General features: G+C 43.2%; 1 protein-coding gene and 2 long non-coding RNA genes across 7 annotated transcripts; 2 read left to right on the top strand and 1 right to left on the bottom strand.

Annotated features, from left to right (window-relative positions):
* Window positions 1-2,651: 2,651 nt before the first annotated feature.
* On the bottom strand, window positions 2,652-5,930 carry LOC123092319 (GPN-loop GTPase QQT2). 2 transcript variants are annotated; one of them, XM_044514063.1, is made up of 7 exons: window positions 5,654-5,930; window positions 5,407-5,572; window positions 5,044-5,273; window positions 4,395-4,685; window positions 3,706-3,911; window positions 3,333-3,607; window positions 2,652-2,933 (listed from the first exon to the last, which is right to left on the bottom strand). In XM_044514063.1, exons 1-6 carry the CDS (start codon window positions 5,714-5,716, stop codon window positions 3,334-3,336), a joined length of 1,230 nt encoding a protein of 409 aa, XP_044369998.1. In that variant the 5' UTR covers window positions 5,717-5,930; the 3' UTR covers window positions 2,652-2,933; window position 3,333. The 2 variants fall into 2 exon arrangements, with proteins under 2 accessions (XP_044369998.1, XP_044369997.1); XM_044514062.1 differs by having other exon boundaries at window positions 5,407-5,848.
* Window positions 5,931-6,665: 735 nt separating this feature from the next.
* Window positions 6,666-7,581, top strand: LOC123094873 (uncharacterized). The gene is made up of 2 exons (XR_006446019.1): window positions 6,666-7,228; window positions 7,521-7,581. It is a non-coding gene; the product is annotated as an uncharacterized lncRNA (long non-coding RNA).
* A 115-nt stretch (window positions 7,582-7,696) lies between these two features.
* LOC123094871 (uncharacterized) lies at window positions 7,697-11,980 on the top strand. Of its 4 annotated transcripts, none has more exons than XR_006446018.1 (7): window positions 7,697-9,426; window positions 9,560-9,819; window positions 10,095-10,174; window positions 10,270-10,404; window positions 11,049-11,140; window positions 11,300-11,578; window positions 11,673-11,980. It is a non-coding gene; the product is annotated as an uncharacterized lncRNA (long non-coding RNA). The 4 variants fall into 4 exon arrangements; XR_006446017.1 differs by having other exon boundaries at window positions 9,560-9,648; window positions 9,743-9,819; window positions 11,049-11,578; XR_006446016.1 differs by having other exon boundaries at window positions 7,697-7,840; window positions 8,959-9,426; window positions 11,049-11,578.
* Window positions 11,981-17,145: the final 5,165 nt, after the last annotated feature.

A 17,145-nucleotide genomic window follows, 5' to 3' on the forward strand; every position in this document is an offset into this window, starting at 1 on the left:
GTTATGCAGCCCGCAGCCCGCATCTGGGCGGTACTACCATTGCCGGAGCGGTATTACCGCTGCCACAGCGGTACTACCGTTGTGGTAAGCAGGCATAGGGTAACCAGGGCTAAGGGAGAAGAAGTACATGCATTAGGGCGGTACTACCGCCCTGTGGGCGGTACTACCGCCGATAAGCGGTATTGCCGCTCCCTACAGCCGCTGGAAAACAGAGGAGGGCAACGAGTTGAGCGGCAGTTGGAGCGGACGTAGGAGCGGTACTACCGCTAATAGGCGGTACTACCGCGCCCTACTGCCGTCCCTACTACCGCTCCCCTGCGTGGTCCTTTACGGAAACCCGACACGAAAAATCGAGACCACAGCAGGGGCGGTAGTACCGGCGGCACTAACAAGCGTTACTACCACCCTGACCGCGGTACTACCGCTTAGCACCCAGCACCCCTTGTTTTGCACAGCACGAATACTCCAAAGAAGCAGGAAGAAGGCGAGGGTGCAAGGAGAGTGTGAACGTGATGATTCCACCCATACTCTTCAGAAACGAATCCCCTCTTGATAGTGCGGTTATCCCTACGACTCAATTCCACCAAAAAGAAACGAGGGAAAATAATCCGTCTAAAGTGAAGTCCTCGAGGGGTAACAATCGCATAATTCCCTTATATTAGATAATCTGAAAAGCTTAATGCACACGATTAGTCCGTAAAAGTATTGTCATCAATCACCAAAACAAACCAGGGAAAATAATGTCCTAACAAATACCACCGTCCACCTAACCAGCCAACCACAGGTTGGTTCGCCGTCTGGGCCAATGTTGGAGATGAACCGATCATAACTTCGAGTCCATTTCTCTCTATTTGATCCTCGAAAAAAGAAGTTTTTTAAAAAAATGATCCTAAAAAAATTCTCTCTCTATTTTCTTGTCTTAAAAAATCCTCTCTATTTTCGCGTGGAGGCTGGCCAAACATTCATTACCAACTGCTGATGTTCCTCGCCACCGGAACATGGCCACCTCCCATGTTTGTGCCTTGTGTGGCACGCCAGACAATTGGCGTCACTCACTACTCAATTGCAGCATATCGTGAAGTGTTTGGGCACTCTCCAATGACGACTTAGTAGAACACATGTGCACCAACCGGAGTATGGACGCCAAGAAGTGGCTCTTTGCCATGAATGAGACAATGCAACACGATGATTATACTCGAATGATTGCGACACACTCACTCATCGACAACTTCGTGGATGAGATTAGAGTTCTGCATAAACCGAGGCACTGGCTACCCTCGAGGGATGGACACGCCAAAATAAATGTTGATGTGGCAATTCTTCCGGCAAGAGGAAGACGAGTCATAGCGGCTGTGTGCAGAAATCAAACCACCTCCCATGTTTGTGCCTTGTGTGGCGCGCCAGACAATTGGCGTCACTCGCTACTCAATTGCAGCATGTCATGAAGTGTTTGGGCTCTCTCCAATGACGACTTAATAGAACACATGTGCACCAACCAGAGTATGGACGTCAAGAAGTGGCTCTTTGCCATGAATGAGACAATGCAACAGGATGATTATACTCTGAATGATTGCGACACACTCACTCATCAACAACTTCGTGGGTGAGATTAGAGTTCTGCATAAACCGAGGCACTGGCTACCCTCGAGGGATGGACATGCCAAAATAAATGTTGATGTGGCAATTCTTCGGGCAGGAGGAAGAGGAGTCATAGCGGTTGTGTGCAGAAATCAGACGAGAGTTTACCAAGGGGCGTCGGTAGTGGTGAATAATCATATCGACAATGCTACTACACTTGAAACATTGGTGATCAGAGAAACACAAAGCACTGGCTGAGGACTTATACATCACTAATATAGATGTGGCATCGGACCGCAAAATAGTAATTGAAGCGACCAAAGAAGGGAGCGTGGCGCCGTATGGAGCAATGATAGATGAAATCATAGATAGAGCTGGTTTGTTTAATTCTTGCTTTTTTAGTCACTAATAAATGGGCACGTGCAATGCATGTTAATACTTAGGCAATATATTAGTTGCGCGTGGATATTAGATATGATATTATTTGTGTGTTAATTTTGTGATTAGTGCAATATTTGGTATGATATCATTGCACGTTAAACACGTTGACCGCTCGCCATTCGAGCAGTCTAGGTTGTTGGATTGACTTAGTTTGATGATCGAGATCATTTGGATCTGCCCCTTTGATTCTTTTTATATTGGTATAGATATAGATATAGATGAGTTTAGACCTCGAATGTCGAGGCTCACAATCTCGCTAGGCCTGCACTTCCAATATATGGACTTAATTTTTGGATGAAGTACCTTGAATTTCAAATGTATGGACTGCCTTGCTTGGTCCTAACATGCAGAGCCGAAGTCTTGCAGCATCGAGGGGTGATCCTACGGAATAGCTACAGCAGTGTATGAGAACTGTTACCGGATGACGATTGAATTTGTAAGATCACCTTTGAACATTGCCCGCGCGCGAAGCAAACATGGCAGCTGATGCCTTGCCTGGCCAAGGGGGGATTCAATAGTATTGTCGGTTTGATGAGAACCCCCACCCCCAGGTTTTATCGAGGAGTAAAATGTTTTTTTAAAAGAAAGCCTGGGCATTGCTAAACTTCTTGGAATCCAACCGAGGCTTTGCCTAAGCAAGTAACCGAATTACCGCTCCAGCTGTTTTCAAAAAAGTGTGCAGAACAAGTCAAGGAGACAATTCGTACAGCGTAGCCAGTGAATACAGTTCAGTTCATCGATGAGATTGCAGCGAGTTTGGTAAAGTGCGAGTTGATTTACAGACTAACGGCAGTCATCCACCTAGTGATATCGATGGCATTTCATTTCCACTGTAATAACCTGGAAACAAACACCACTCCCCACCGGGTCCTCCTGAACACCCTCCAGTAAACGCCCTGTTCAACTCAATCAACCTGTCAAGACAAAGCTTAATACGATCAGAATGGAACCAACGAACCTTTACATTGACAAGAAAATTAACAGCTTGAGTTGGTGATCTACTGATCTTATCAACAATAAAACCATCTCAATCCGGTCATATAACAGCAATGCAATGCCACCCTCATGCAGACTTCAATTTTACAAAATATAACTACACATGGAGTGTGAATCTGTATATTGAATATTCTATATCCCTTGAGAAAACAGCATATACCTTTACACGCGCCCCAAAAAAATTCATGGTTATGTCACATTAATTACCGGAATCAACAATGCATGTTAAGATGATGCCCATTATCCTGACAGTAATAGATATTCAACTAATGAGAACACCTTCAGAGCACATTATAAACAGAGAAGTGCTAAAATACCTTAAAAGCCAAAATGAGTCACTTCATCATCTTCTCCTTCATCTTCATCATCATCATCCTCGGAAATCCTGAAATCCTCCAACGCCTCCTCTTCTTCCTCCTCATCCGCGTCCCCCATCATCTCTGAGGCAGGAGTTTTGTCCTTCAAACCAGTGCTGAGCACCACAGTTTGTCCTTTGGACTTCTCCATATCTCTCCTCAATCTTTCCATGTTCTCATTCCTACGCTCAGCTTCTAGTCTCTCCTTTTCAGCAATCCTCTTGTCAAGATCAGCCCTGATAAAATTGTTAGATGATAGCAACTAATAAGTTCTTTAGTTTTTAGTATCAACAATTCATTCAGGAATTGTAGAACTATATGATAACAGACAGACCTGTAAGTCTCCATGTATTCATTAGTGCTTGCTTCTATAGCTTCAAAAAATGCATCAATTCCAGTGCCAGATACCGCCGATACTCCAACAGAGCGTAGGTTGTTGTAGAATTCGTCCAACACAAGAGAGAGACTCCGGGTAAATGAAGATGTGTACGATGAGTCGGAATCCAAAGCTGTCTGAAATGCTTCAAAATCTTGCATCCACTGGTCCAGCAAATAAATGAAGGCCAAGTTACCAAAATTTGAAGAAAAGAAAAGGAAACCAAGAACTAAATTGAAGAAACATCATGGACAAAACCCTGTTTGTGTATTGTCGATTAATATAGATGTTCAATAAACCTAAATCATACGGCTCAGCATGGCAGCTCAAATGTTACATATTGACAACAAAAGTATACCAAAAAGAGAACCAGTGCACATAATCAAATGTTACACACAATGTGAATACTCCCTCCGTTCCTAAATATTTGTCTTTCTAGACATTTAAATGGACTATAATATACGGATGTATGTAGACATATTTTAGAATGTAGATTCACTCATTTTACTTCGTATGTAGTCACTTGTTGAAATCTCTAGAAAGACAAATATTTAGGAACGGAGGGAGTACATGATAGTAGCTAAATACAATATTAGTGTACAGGATCAAGAACAGTGAAATTGAAATCATCTCAGGGGTGTACTTACCTCAAGAGCAAACTCGTGCTTGGCTACATCAACCTTATTAAATGTCAGCACCAGAGGCAAACGGGTCTTGTAGAGGATACTGCATGCATACATCATGTTGCTCATAAAGGTCACAGGGCTTGTCGACCTGGGGGTGTCAACCACATATGCAACAACTGTTGGAAATGTTGATGCAAAAGCTTCAGTTATGATAGCTCCTGAAGCCGACCAAGTAAAGATTTCAATCTGCCCTGGGGTGTCCACCAGCACATAATCCAGCTGGTCTGCTCGCTTTTCAATAACAGATATAACCTGCAAGGATGAATATTGGACATATATTAGCTGAATGGCACAATAATAGAGGGGGAAAAGATGTCTCACATACCATTAATGTAGCATACAATTTCGCAAAAAGTTGTCACTATTTAGAGTAGAATCAAATAAATTTCTATGAACTCTGCATTGTACTATAAATTAAGCACAATTATGCAACAGTTTACATTGAATGATGGAAAAATTACATGAATCAATTACCCGCAAAAATAATGAAACAACCCGGTTTGACTGCATGGTTGTAAGTTTGTACTGCCTTGAATTTTATAGCCTAACAGAGTACATAAATAGTGCACATTACCATTCTAAACATTCAAGATGCATATAAGATGCGTACCTCATCAAACTTGGTTGAGAACAGGTTGAGTGAGGTAAGAATGCCACCATTGGGACCAAGTCCGTACTCTTTCATCACCTCCTTGTAGCGCACGGTATCACGGATATCAATGTTGGCTCCGAATGGCAGTGTCATCACCGCAGGGTCAAGGTTGAGCACATAACCCCTCATGTTCGCCGATGCCTGCATATGACACACCAGACGATGCATGAAGGTGGTCTTCCCAGTCCCTACATTGTAGGACAAAACAGAGTAAGCTTCCAATCCCAAAATCTCTTAATAAAAGCTCCACATATCACAGGTTCGGTCGGCCATCCGTCCTGCTAAAATGGCAATTGAATAGGGCAAACGAAATCGACGCACCGGCCATGCCGATGACGAGGATGATCACCGGCTTCTTCTTGAAGTTGGCGCGCCCCGGGCCGATAGATAGACTCCCGATGGAGTCCGCGAGTTCGTCGCCCTTCCCCTTCCCCTTTCCTTTCTCCTCCTCCGCGGCATCGGCCTTCCCCTTCCCCTTCGCGTCCGCCTGCGCACGGAAAATCGCATTCAAAACCCCAAAAAAGAAGGAAAAATCCCCGAGATAATAAGTTCGGCGGCGGCGGCTTGCCTGGTCCTCGAGGTCCATCTGGGCGGGCTTGCTCTCGGCGGACGGTTCGGAGTCGACGTCCATGGGCGGCTCGGGTGGTGCCGGGAGACGGCTGCAGGCTCCGCTAAACCCTAGACTTGACGGCGAGGGTGCGTCGAGTGGGGAAAGGGGGAAGAAAGACGAAAGAGAATGGCAAGTCACAACAGTGGTCTTCGCCCTTGTTGGGCTTTGGTCATGGACTTGCCGACCGAGGAGTCCGCTCAGTTTGCTCTTGCTCTTTCTGGTTTCCGGGAAAATCGGTTTCTCAACCGTGAATCATCTCTAGTTAAAAACTTTATTCCATATATATCTTCCCCAATAATAACGGACGGCGATATCCACCACACGTGTAACATCTAGGGGGTGTGACGCACGTCCCGTGTGGCACAGACACGGATCGCCCGCACGACGGCGTCCGGGCGCTCCCAGCCACAGCCCGCACGTCTGGTGTGTAGCGCGATCGCCCACACGTCCGGGCGAGCGACCCCGCTGCCCGCACAACCTCTCTCGCCCATTGGCCCTACCCGCGTTCGAACCGCATTGCCACCGTCCGTTGTCGTCTCCAACCTCTGGATCGGTAGATCTTCCCCTACCTCCGCCGTCTTCTTTCTCTAGTTGCCATGACAACCAGATCAGATCTCTAGCGCCCACACTCTCCATCTACGGAAAACACGGCAACAAGCACATGGGTCACAAACCTGTCTCCTCCTCCTTCCCCAACCCCCTCCCCCCCCACCCCCCTCCCGTCCCCATAAATTTCACTTGTAGATTGCCCATGTAGATGGCGACTGGATCCACGGTTCCGGCCGTTCATGTTTATTCTCATTTGCCCTCCAACGATCAAAAATTAAACCCATTAACAATCGCTACAAGGGCGACCTCTCGTGCGTGCCACGTCGAAAGCATTGGTTGGGCAGGAAAAAAAGAGGGGTAAAAAAAGGAAAAAAAAGGGGTAAAAAAAGGGAAAGAACGAAAAACCTGTCGAGCTAAACCTTCCGCCTCGAGCGCCTCCTTCTCCCCCATGCCCTCTGCCTCGCGCGCCTCCTCCTCCCACTCCAGCGCCGCCGCCGCCGCTACCCTCGGCCGCCTCCCTCTATCCAGTGGTGTCGCCTCTCCTCCCCTATACGTGCGCCGCCGCCCCTCCGCCCCCTCCTACCTGTCGCCGTCTCGCCGCTGCAGCCGTCCCCAAGGTGAGAATGCTATCAAGGCTAGGGTTCACCGGAAAGGAAGGAAAAAATCCCCATTCCCTCCGGCGTCTCTTACGCCCCCCTGCCGGCCTACTCTTCCTCTCGGAAGTATCGTCTTCATCCTCGACGCAGAAGGATAGCACGGACTGCAGAGATGCCCTGCCGCCGTGCTCCTTTTCGCCGATCCCCTTCCACCAGATTGGCTGATGAGGGGAGGTCCAATAGGTCCATGGTGGGGATGGAGCAACAAGGCCGGAGACCCAGGCGGCGGATGCCTCATGGGTAGAGGAGAGGTTGACAATACGGACAAGGAGCAGCGGTGTCATATGGATCTGCAGGGAGGCGTCTTCGAGGGATGGCTGGTGTCAATGTGAGTTTCTGTCAATCCTTCTCTCTCTCTCTCTCTCTCTCTCTCTCTCTCTCTCTGCCCATATGTGCAAAGATCGCACCGTTTCATAGTGTGTGCATGTTTGATTTCATTTTCACTGTTCCGTAAATGGTTTCCCCCTATCATTTTTGTTTACATGATGATAAGTTATGCAATTTTGGAGTTAACAAATCTGCTTAGTTATCTGTATATCGGTCAGTCCCTGTCATTGCTGATTGTTTTGAGTCATTAATACTCATTTTTGTGCAAACTGGTAATTAGTTTTGTACTGCAGATTTGTGTTGATATGCCCTACATATCGAGTTCATCGTCCAAGCACCTTCTGCGGAAAGAAAGAAAAAGGCAAGTACACCCGATGATGGCATGTATTATTCTTTCGGTTAACAAGTTCATGCACGGTTAATTATTAATTCATTCATAATTGGTAATCTTGAATGTATTTATAGGCTTTCAACAATTACAGTCAGGGCAGTCTGCTAATTGTATCAGCAACATATACTGCACCATGGACCGCCGGGTCAAGAACTCCAGCTTGGAAAAGTACCTTTAGCATGCGCTATGCAATGGCAGCTACCCAAATGCTAAGAATAACAGGTAATACCTCTCTCTGGCATTGAATTTATTCAGAAGTGTTCGGCTATAATAATTATCATTGTTTGCTTGCTAAACAAATATGATAATGCTCCTTTATTAGTACAAATTTTGGTGCATTCATACATGCATTAGATGCGGATAGTAGTATACTAAAGCAAATTTTCATACTAACTACGAGGTTCACTGTGACAAGAGATCAAGTATTCACACTCTGCCATTTTGTTTGCTAGATAGATGCACTTGAATGTCTTTCTTCCATGACTCTTAACTATGCCACTCTATCCACTCTGGAACCACACAAAACGGTAATACTTGATGAATATTAGGTTCCTAGGTCTCATATGCCATATGTTGCTTAACACCGCACCTGTTCTAACTAGCATCACAAAATCCTTCAAGTTCTCATGTAATCTAAAACATCCCTCTTTACACAGATTTACATAACTCTGATTCACAATATAAAATTGTACCTCTTAATTTAGGAATCACTCACCCTCACCAGCGTGTTGATGAATTGACAAGATGACTAGCTCTCTAGATTTTTCACTTTCCTTTATATATTACAAATTTAAATCTGTCGGTCCTAATGTCATATTGATTAGAAGAAATGATACAAAATTACTGATACAGTTCACTGGTGATATTACTTCATTTTCATAACTGACACAGTTAGAATGCGCAGAGCTACTCTGATGCTTTCCATTTTGTGTGTGATATTGTAGCATGTTAATTTGGATCTCCAAGACACAGATTCTCTCTTTCCTTCTCTGCAGTATCTAATTTCAAGTGTGTTGCTTTTCCTTTTCCATTGCCTAATTGGAGTGATATTTTAGCATTTTATTGCAATGCCACTGTGGTACATGAGAGCATGTATATAATGATTGGTAACATCAAGCTTTTTACCAATTTATACTGATTTAAACTTGTTGATATGGCAATAGGGTGTCCAGTGTACATGATTGTCGATTAAATTTTTATATAATCTTCTTCCAATTTGTTCCACTATGGATATGGACCTTTTTTCTATGAACTCCCTTTTATACCTTGATCTGTTTTTGTTCGTGGTGCAACTTAAGACCATCCTGACATATTGACTTATATTGTCATTTTTCTGAAAGCCACATTTTCAGGTCTTAGGGTATAGGTTTTTCATAATTTCAGATTAGCTATCCCAGTCTCAAAAATTTTAAATTGGGTGGACCGTGTGCGGGTACATCAACAAGAAGTTCAGGAATAATTACAGGGTGACGATCCTAGATCCCCCCCCACCTCCGACTCGAGCAAGGAGCAGCTGCTCCTCCAACCTCGAACCGCCGACCTCATAGGCCCAAGCAGGGGTGGCGCGCCTCGTCCTCGTCTTTCTCTCAGCGCGGATAGAGATGGCGACGGCGGCGGCTGGATCTGGCTAAGTGGCCAGTGAGGATGATGGCTTCACCCCCCAGTCAAAGTCAACCGGCCACTTCCATTGGGCGTCGCCATGTTCTTCCTCACGCGTCGCCGACCGGCGGCGAGAAAGAGGACATCGTGAGGCTCGAGGAGGTTGCCATCACCACCGGCGAAGAGGACGAGGACCTCCTACTCGATATGTAAGCCGTCGTTACTTCTGTTGATCTGACAGGATCGGATCCTGCTCGTTAGTATCTATATGTTTTCATGCATGGATTTCACTTTAGTTCATAAAAAAGTGATGTACTAAATTTTACTTTCAACATATATCAGGACAACTCAGCCGTGAACTTTAAAAGAGCAGACAAGGTTCTGGTATTGGAGTCTGGGCTGATAATTTTTGATTATCTTCACTTGAATGTGTAAAGTTTTGTTTAATCCATTTTCCTTTTGTTACTTGTGTTTGCACGTCTCTTAACCTGACAAACATTTGACACCTGAAGCCTTCCTGTGTAGGTGGGAAAGTGATTCAAGAAATTTATATAGTGTTACCTGAATGCACAAGAGTTGCTGCCAGGACTCCATTAGTACAGGTACAGGGCTTGTTAATATGCCATGCTAATGCAATTTAACGTATGACACACTGACCAGCCATAATATTTAATTAGATAATGTGTTGTGCAATGTTTGACATTCTTGTCTGCAATTCATGGCAATAATTTCAGTACTTGAGATTCCATAATCATAATCCATAATCCATAGTTGTCTTTTGGTCTGCTTAGTCGTCAATTATACAGTTGGAAAAAACAACTGCATATTTATTACTCTTCCCAGGTGTGTCCAGAGATCTAATGCTTCGACACTGCAGATGTCTCTGCTAAATGGTTTGTTCGACCGCATGGGATTGCTAATGGAGATGCCGAGGAAGACAAGTAGAGATGTGTGATGGTAAGGGGTTAACTAAATTAATCATGCAACATTTGTTTGCTATGTGATCTGGGAATTATATCTTACAGATTGCCTTTCGTCTCCCTTTTGATTAGTACTCTTGTCATCTACATGGATAGATTCTTCTGTCCTAAATCACGTGGAAGGTTGCAATCACTGTACGGGCACCTAAATTACTCCTTCTGCTTGACTATAGGAGATTTATACGCGTTGCTCAAGTATGTCATGAGGTAATTTACTATCTTCAATGGTTCCCAATTACTATGAATGGTAATTTTTTGAATGTATGTTGTTGTGCTCTCATAACTGGGATCATCCATCCGATGCTCATGTTGATCTTGTAGTGTAGTCTAGGTTTATGTATTTGGTAAATATTATTTTCCCATGAATTTTCTGTACTAGATAAGAAAGGTTAGTTTGCAATACGAGGCCATTTGCTATTTTAAGGGGATCTCTGTACTGGATAAGAAAATTATGTATGTACCATTTTTGTATAGCCATTTCTTCCTTTTGACTACTGTGTTTAGACTTTGGATTTCCAAATTAGATCTATGGTCTACAACGTTAAGTTCAGAAGCAAGTTCTGTACTGTCATTTTTTCCGTAGATCTCTCTTGTCTCATATATTGGAGTGGGGCAACTTTGCAATCACTCGTGGATAAATGAAGCTGTCAAGCACTTGTGCTTTTGCTTTTGTGATTCCATTTACTTCTTCGTAACAACACACTTCTACAGTCTTTTGTGACATAAACATTTAGACAACTAGGCGTGATGTGTTGTGAACTCGTGACTGCTAGCCCTTTTTTCCATTTTGGGTACATAAAAAGTCAATAGTTTTTAGCACAAGGTTTATTTTATTTTATTTTATTTACCAGGTTAGCAAAGGACTTGAGTATACATGAAAGTATAAGCACCATGATTTATTCAGATGTTTGACACTTGACAGTATCCGAGATGCCGCAGCAAGGTCTGGTGTAGTGTTTTACAATGTTGCCATTTCTTCAATTTGCAAAAAATGGGAAACTGATCGTGCCATTGATTTATTTCGCCCACATGGTGTTGATTATTTCATAATTCATCATTTTTATTAACATATTCATGTGAAGTGTAATCTTGAATGTTGCAGACTATACCATCTGAAATGTCCTTTATTAATAACTGTTGGAGTGTATATCCTTCGTTAGAGTGAGTACGAAAAACTGAACCAAAGAGGGAATGTAATGTTGTCAGCGAGGATGGGATTCTTATGCCTCAGGTTTCCGTTTGTATCATTGAGACTTGAGAGTAGATTGTAGGGTAATACATTCTACATGCATGTGTGTTGTAGTTGTAGCAAGTTAGACAAGGTACCCCGCTAATGCCGAGAGTATGGAGCCGACGAAGGCTATCAACAACAAGCTCCAGGGTGCGTGCACGTAGATGAATTTCTCGTTTTTGGAATAGCCATATTGAATAAGTAGTCTAATTGACTTCCTTGTTGTTTGTTTATTGATATGCAGAGGAGAATGGTCTAACCTATAGCCCAGATCAGGTTCTAGCGTCCAATGGAGCTAAGCAGTGCATTACACAAGCTATGCTTGCTCTTTTCTCACGTGGTGATGTGGCAAAGTTATCATCCTTGTACATTGATTTTTTAGGACAAATACTTTTCATACTAGCTTAGACAATACCATGAAAATAGTAGCACCAAGTGGTTATCATGTACTCCTTTTGTTGTCCCCAGTTCTTAAAAGTTAGCAGATTGCTTATAAATGTATTGTAGCACATTTGGTTGTGATGATGCAGGTCTAGAAATAGTTCTGAACATAAGCACTAGAAAATATTTTTGTTGCGATGACCGTATAAGCAAATAATGTGTATCTCCATTGCTCATGTTTGATATTCATTCCTAATAGTATGCATGTGTTATTGCTTGGTACATATTGTAGTTTTAGTTATTTGTTTAATACTCCCTCCGTTCCTAAATATTTGTCTTTTTAGAGACTTCAAATGGACTACCACATACGGATGTATATAGACATATTTTGAAGTGTACATTCACTCATTTTGCTTTGTATGTAGTCATTTGTTGAAATCTCTAGAAAGACAAATATTTACGAATGGAGGGAGTATTTTTGAATCATTGACCCGCCTTTCTCATCATTCTACCTAGAGTATGGTGATGTACAAAGCTCTTGATATATGTAGTGTGGTTGATTAAGAAATGTACCAAAAAGTGAGTGCAACTTATATTAAGTTATACTCACGAGTCTTGATGTTGATTGAATTGAAACTTTAAAATGATTATAATTGATATTTGAAAATGTTACCCAAGGGTAGTTGCATTCTGATGCTTTACATCCTCTGGATGTCTTTTTCCTGAATTTATGGTACCTACACAAACATATCCTTTTATCTAGCATTACACTGCCCTTTACTTCTCATTCACTTTCTGTATGATGCACTGCTTTCGGGTTATGGAGACATATCCCAAGGACTGCATCCATCCACATGATGTCACATTACCAATCAAACTTGCGGATGGTGATGTCTCCCTCATTTCTTGCCTCATTGAAAGAACTGCCAAGAAGGCCATCATCACAACAAATTGGCCAGAGCTTCGTCGTGACACCAACATCAAAGAAGGTGACATTTGCCTTCTACTTCAGAAACCAGGCAAGGCATTCCATGTAGGTTCCTACCGGGCTCTCTTGACCTGTTACATATGCTTCATCGAGCAACTGTGGCTCTACTTTTGGACGCCATTGTCTGAGTTTTGAACCATCTTACTGTATCTGTAATGGATCGTATTGTGAACCATTCATCATATTTGCAATTCATATAAGATATCTATATTTTCTTCGCATGCAACTGATGTCTTGTTGATCCCTTTTTGCTCCTGCATTATTTCCAGTTATGAACTTGCATGTACCAATACTTCACATTATTGTACCTTTAGTCTGACAGAATAACGTCACTTGGTATAGACAAGAATGTGGAAGGGGCGCCACCTATCTGGCACCGCAGAGCTTCCGCTCAGGTGGCGCACCAAGGTGCGCCCCAACCACTAGTTTGCCATGTTCTATCGAGGATCTGATCTAAGAATTTAGGTTCCAGATGCTATTAGTAGGTGTTCGAGAAGGATGATTGGGATTCACTAAGAACAAGGCAGAACAGAGCAATTTGGGCAGTACATATGGAGCGAAAAAATAGTTGCCACCTATCTATGTCGTCAGTTGTCATCATATTATATTGTTAGTTGTCATAGGTTCAACAAATTAGTTGCCATCCAGATTGTAGAGAGGATGAACATGCATATGCCCTATCATCCGAAAAATGCACGACTACGATGATTCCTACTTACCATGCTGTAATAGTTGTTTATGCTAGAAATGTAAGATTGTCGTGTTTCCTTTTATGTGCAAACAACAAACAAATGGAATTCAAATACCGAATAATAATGCATTCTTAATCGTGTAATGACTGAAAATACAGTGCGAAAAGCAGAGAAAATGAATCATGAAGACAGGGCTGATCCTTGGTTTTCTGGAAGGCCGCAAGCGCCATCTTGGGATGCAATAGAGTACAATCAACTCATTTCCGCAGGACCATTGCTGCCACTACTAGAGCAGTACGCGCGCTTAGGTACGATGCATGATCAAAAAAGGACAGTTGACATGTTTGTGGACTTCAAAATGGTATTTTACTTATGTACTACAATGACATTGTTCGCAGGTTCTTATGACACAACCACACAGGCAGGGATACCGTGGCAAGTTGGAACACAAGGGGCTATCGGTGATAGATAGACATGAAACCAACTTCAAGTAGCAAATGTGACAAATCAAGGTAATGCAAAAGAAAATAGCATGTTGATGTGGCGAATAAAACTTGCAAGGATGGCAAGACTTACGAGTATTTTGCAAAAACACAGGACCATCATGCAGCACGTGGCGACATGTGGCAACCGGATACCTGCCATCAACGTCGTACGTAGGTGAGACATATGAAAATGATCTTACGGACGGTGTATCAAGAAAGGAAACTAGATGACATTGGTGTTTGCATGGTGTGATGATAAATGAAAAAAAGATGGCAACTTGAACTTGTAGTTGGTAGAAATCAAGAAAATGATGGAAAGTGCAAATGCCAAGCCTGCACAGTTGTATTTGCCATATCTGGACAACTGCAGTTGCCATGTCTCATCAACTGCAGTTGCCATGATTGAATAACTACATATGCCATGTTTTAACAACTAAGGTTGCCATGCCTGACCCACTACAGTTCGTCAATGCTTGTCAACTATAGTTGCCATGCATGTTGGACTATGTTTGCCATGATTTCAAAGTTAACTTCCACGTGATCGCAGGTTGTTATGGTGCAACCACACCAGCAGATGTCTTGTGGCAAGCTTCACCATTGCAGGCCATCGATAATGCAGATACAATGCACCAAATTGAAGTGGCACACCAACTTCGATTAGCACATGTGGCACAACAAGGTAATATCTGAACCAAGAAAAAAAATCATGCATTTGCTTTGTGCAAAAGCATTGGGAAAGTGCATTTGTCACGGTGGTGGTGGCAAATGCCACCAAGTGAATATGTCCATTAGTAATCTATGATCATCTGGATTTGTCAATTACTGCCTGTGTGTATTAGCCATTTGTGATAATCTGCATTTGCCCTGTGGGCTCATATCTAGAATGCAAGTGTTGATGTTAAGATGTTAGTTGCCATGACCTGGCAACTGCAGCTGCCATATTAGGTAAACTACAGCTGCCATGGCTAGAGAACTGCAGTTGCCATGCATGGCAAATTGCAGATGCTCAAGACTTGCATATATAAATGATATCATGCCAAAAAAGGATGGGTTACAGTTTCCATGATTCCAAAGTTGCACATTCCAGCACTTTATACATGTAAATTATACAGCTGCAGTTGTGTACCATATTTCAGATGCAGTTGCCATGAACAATCAGATGCAGCTGCTATATTTCATTACGATGAAAATGCCATTCAAGCAATACTGCTTACACGTACCTGATTTTTTACAGGAGCTTCAACTACAATCAACAGCGGCACAGGAACGTCTACTGCGGGAACCTCAGAGCACACTGAAGGAGCATTCCATGAACAAGTCACCGTGCTGCCACAAACAATGCAGAATCAGTGTCAGAAATGGCAATCATTGCAGCAATGACGACAAGCACGCCTCTGCACACCAGCACAAGCAACACTCAAGCAGATGAAACAGATGCCAATACTGAAGTGAATGATGAAACTGAAGGAAATATGCCCTAGAGGCAATAATAAAGTTATTATTTATTTCCTTATCTCATGATAAATGTTTATTATTCATGCTAGAATTGTATTAATCGGAAACTTAGTACACGTGTGAATACATAGACAAAATATAGTGTCCCTGGTATGCCTCTACTTGACTAGCTCGTTAATCAAAGATGATTATGTTTCCTGACCATAGACATGTGTTGTCATTTGATGAACGGAGTCACGTCATTAGGAGAATGATGTGATGGACATGACCCATCCGTTAGCTTAGCATTATGATCGTTACAGTTTCATTGCTATTGCTCTCTTCATGACTTATACATGTTCCTCAGACTCTGAGATTGTGCAACTCCCGAATACCGGAGGAACACTTTGTGTGCTACCAAACGTCACAATGTAAATGGGTGATTAAAGGTGCTCTACAGGTGTCTCTGAAGGTGTTTGTTGGGTTGGCATAGATCGAGATTAGAATTTGTCCCTCCATGTTTCGGAGAGGTATCTCTGGGCCCTCTCGGTAATACTCATCACTATAAGCCTTGGAAGCATTGTGACTAATGAGTTAGTTGCGGGATGAAGTATTATGGAACAAGTAAAGAGACTTGTCGGTAACGAGATTGAACTAGGTATGATGATACCGACGATCGAATCTCGGGCAAGTAACATACCGATGACAAAGGGAACAACGTATGTTGTTATGCGGTTTGACCGATAAAGATCTTTGTAGAATATGTAGGAGCCAATATGAGCATCCGGGTTCTGCTATTGGTTATTGATCGGAGATGTGTCTCGATCATGTCTACATAGTTCTCGAACCCGTAGGGTCCGCACGCTTAACGTCCGATGACAATTTGTATTATGAGTTATGTGTTTTGGTGACCGAAGTTTGTTCGGAGTCTCGGATGAGATCATGGACATGACGAGGAGTCTCAAAATGGCCGAGACGTAAAGATCGATATATTGGAAGGCTATATTCGGACATCGGAAAGGTTCCGAGTGATTCAGATACTTTTCGGAGTACCACGGAGTTACGGGAATTCACCGGGAGAAGTAATGGGCCTTATTGGGCCATACGGGAAATAGAGGAGGCAAACCAAGGGGAGGTAGCGCCCCCCCCCCATGGGTCCGAATTGGACTAGGGGAAGGGGGCGGCGTCCCCCTTGCCCTTTCCTACTCCCTCTCTCCTTCCTTCTCTCCTACTCCTAAAAGGGAAAGGATTCCTACTAGGACTTGGAAGTCCTAGTAGGACTCCATACACTTGGCGCGCCCTTAGGGGGTCGGCCTCTCTCCCTCCTTCCTTTATATACGGGGGCAGGGGCACCCCATAGACACACAAGTTGATCTTTTAGCCGTGTGTGGTGCCCCCCTCCACAGTTTTCCACCTCGGTCATATCATCGTAGTGCTTAGGCGAAGCCCTACGTCAGTAACTTCATCATCACCGTCACCATGCCGTCGTGCTGACTGATACGTCCATTTTTCATCATGCTTTTATATCGATATTTATTGCATTATGGGCTGTTATTATACGTTATGTCACAATACTTATGCCTATTCTCTCTTATTTTACAAGGTTTACATGAAGAGGGAGAATGCCGGCAATTGGAATTCTGGGCTGGAAAAGGAGCAAATATTAGAGACCCATTCTGCACAACTCCAAAAGTCCTGAAACTCCACAAAAGTCATTTTTGGAATTAATAAAAATAC

This window comes from Triticum aestivum, chromosome 4B (genome assembly GCF_018294505.1).
Source record: "Triticum aestivum cultivar Chinese Spring chromosome 4B, IWGSC CS RefSeq v2.1, whole genome shotgun sequence".
Taxonomy (NCBI): Eukaryota; Viridiplantae; Streptophyta; class Magnoliopsida; order Poales; family Poaceae; genus Triticum; species Triticum aestivum.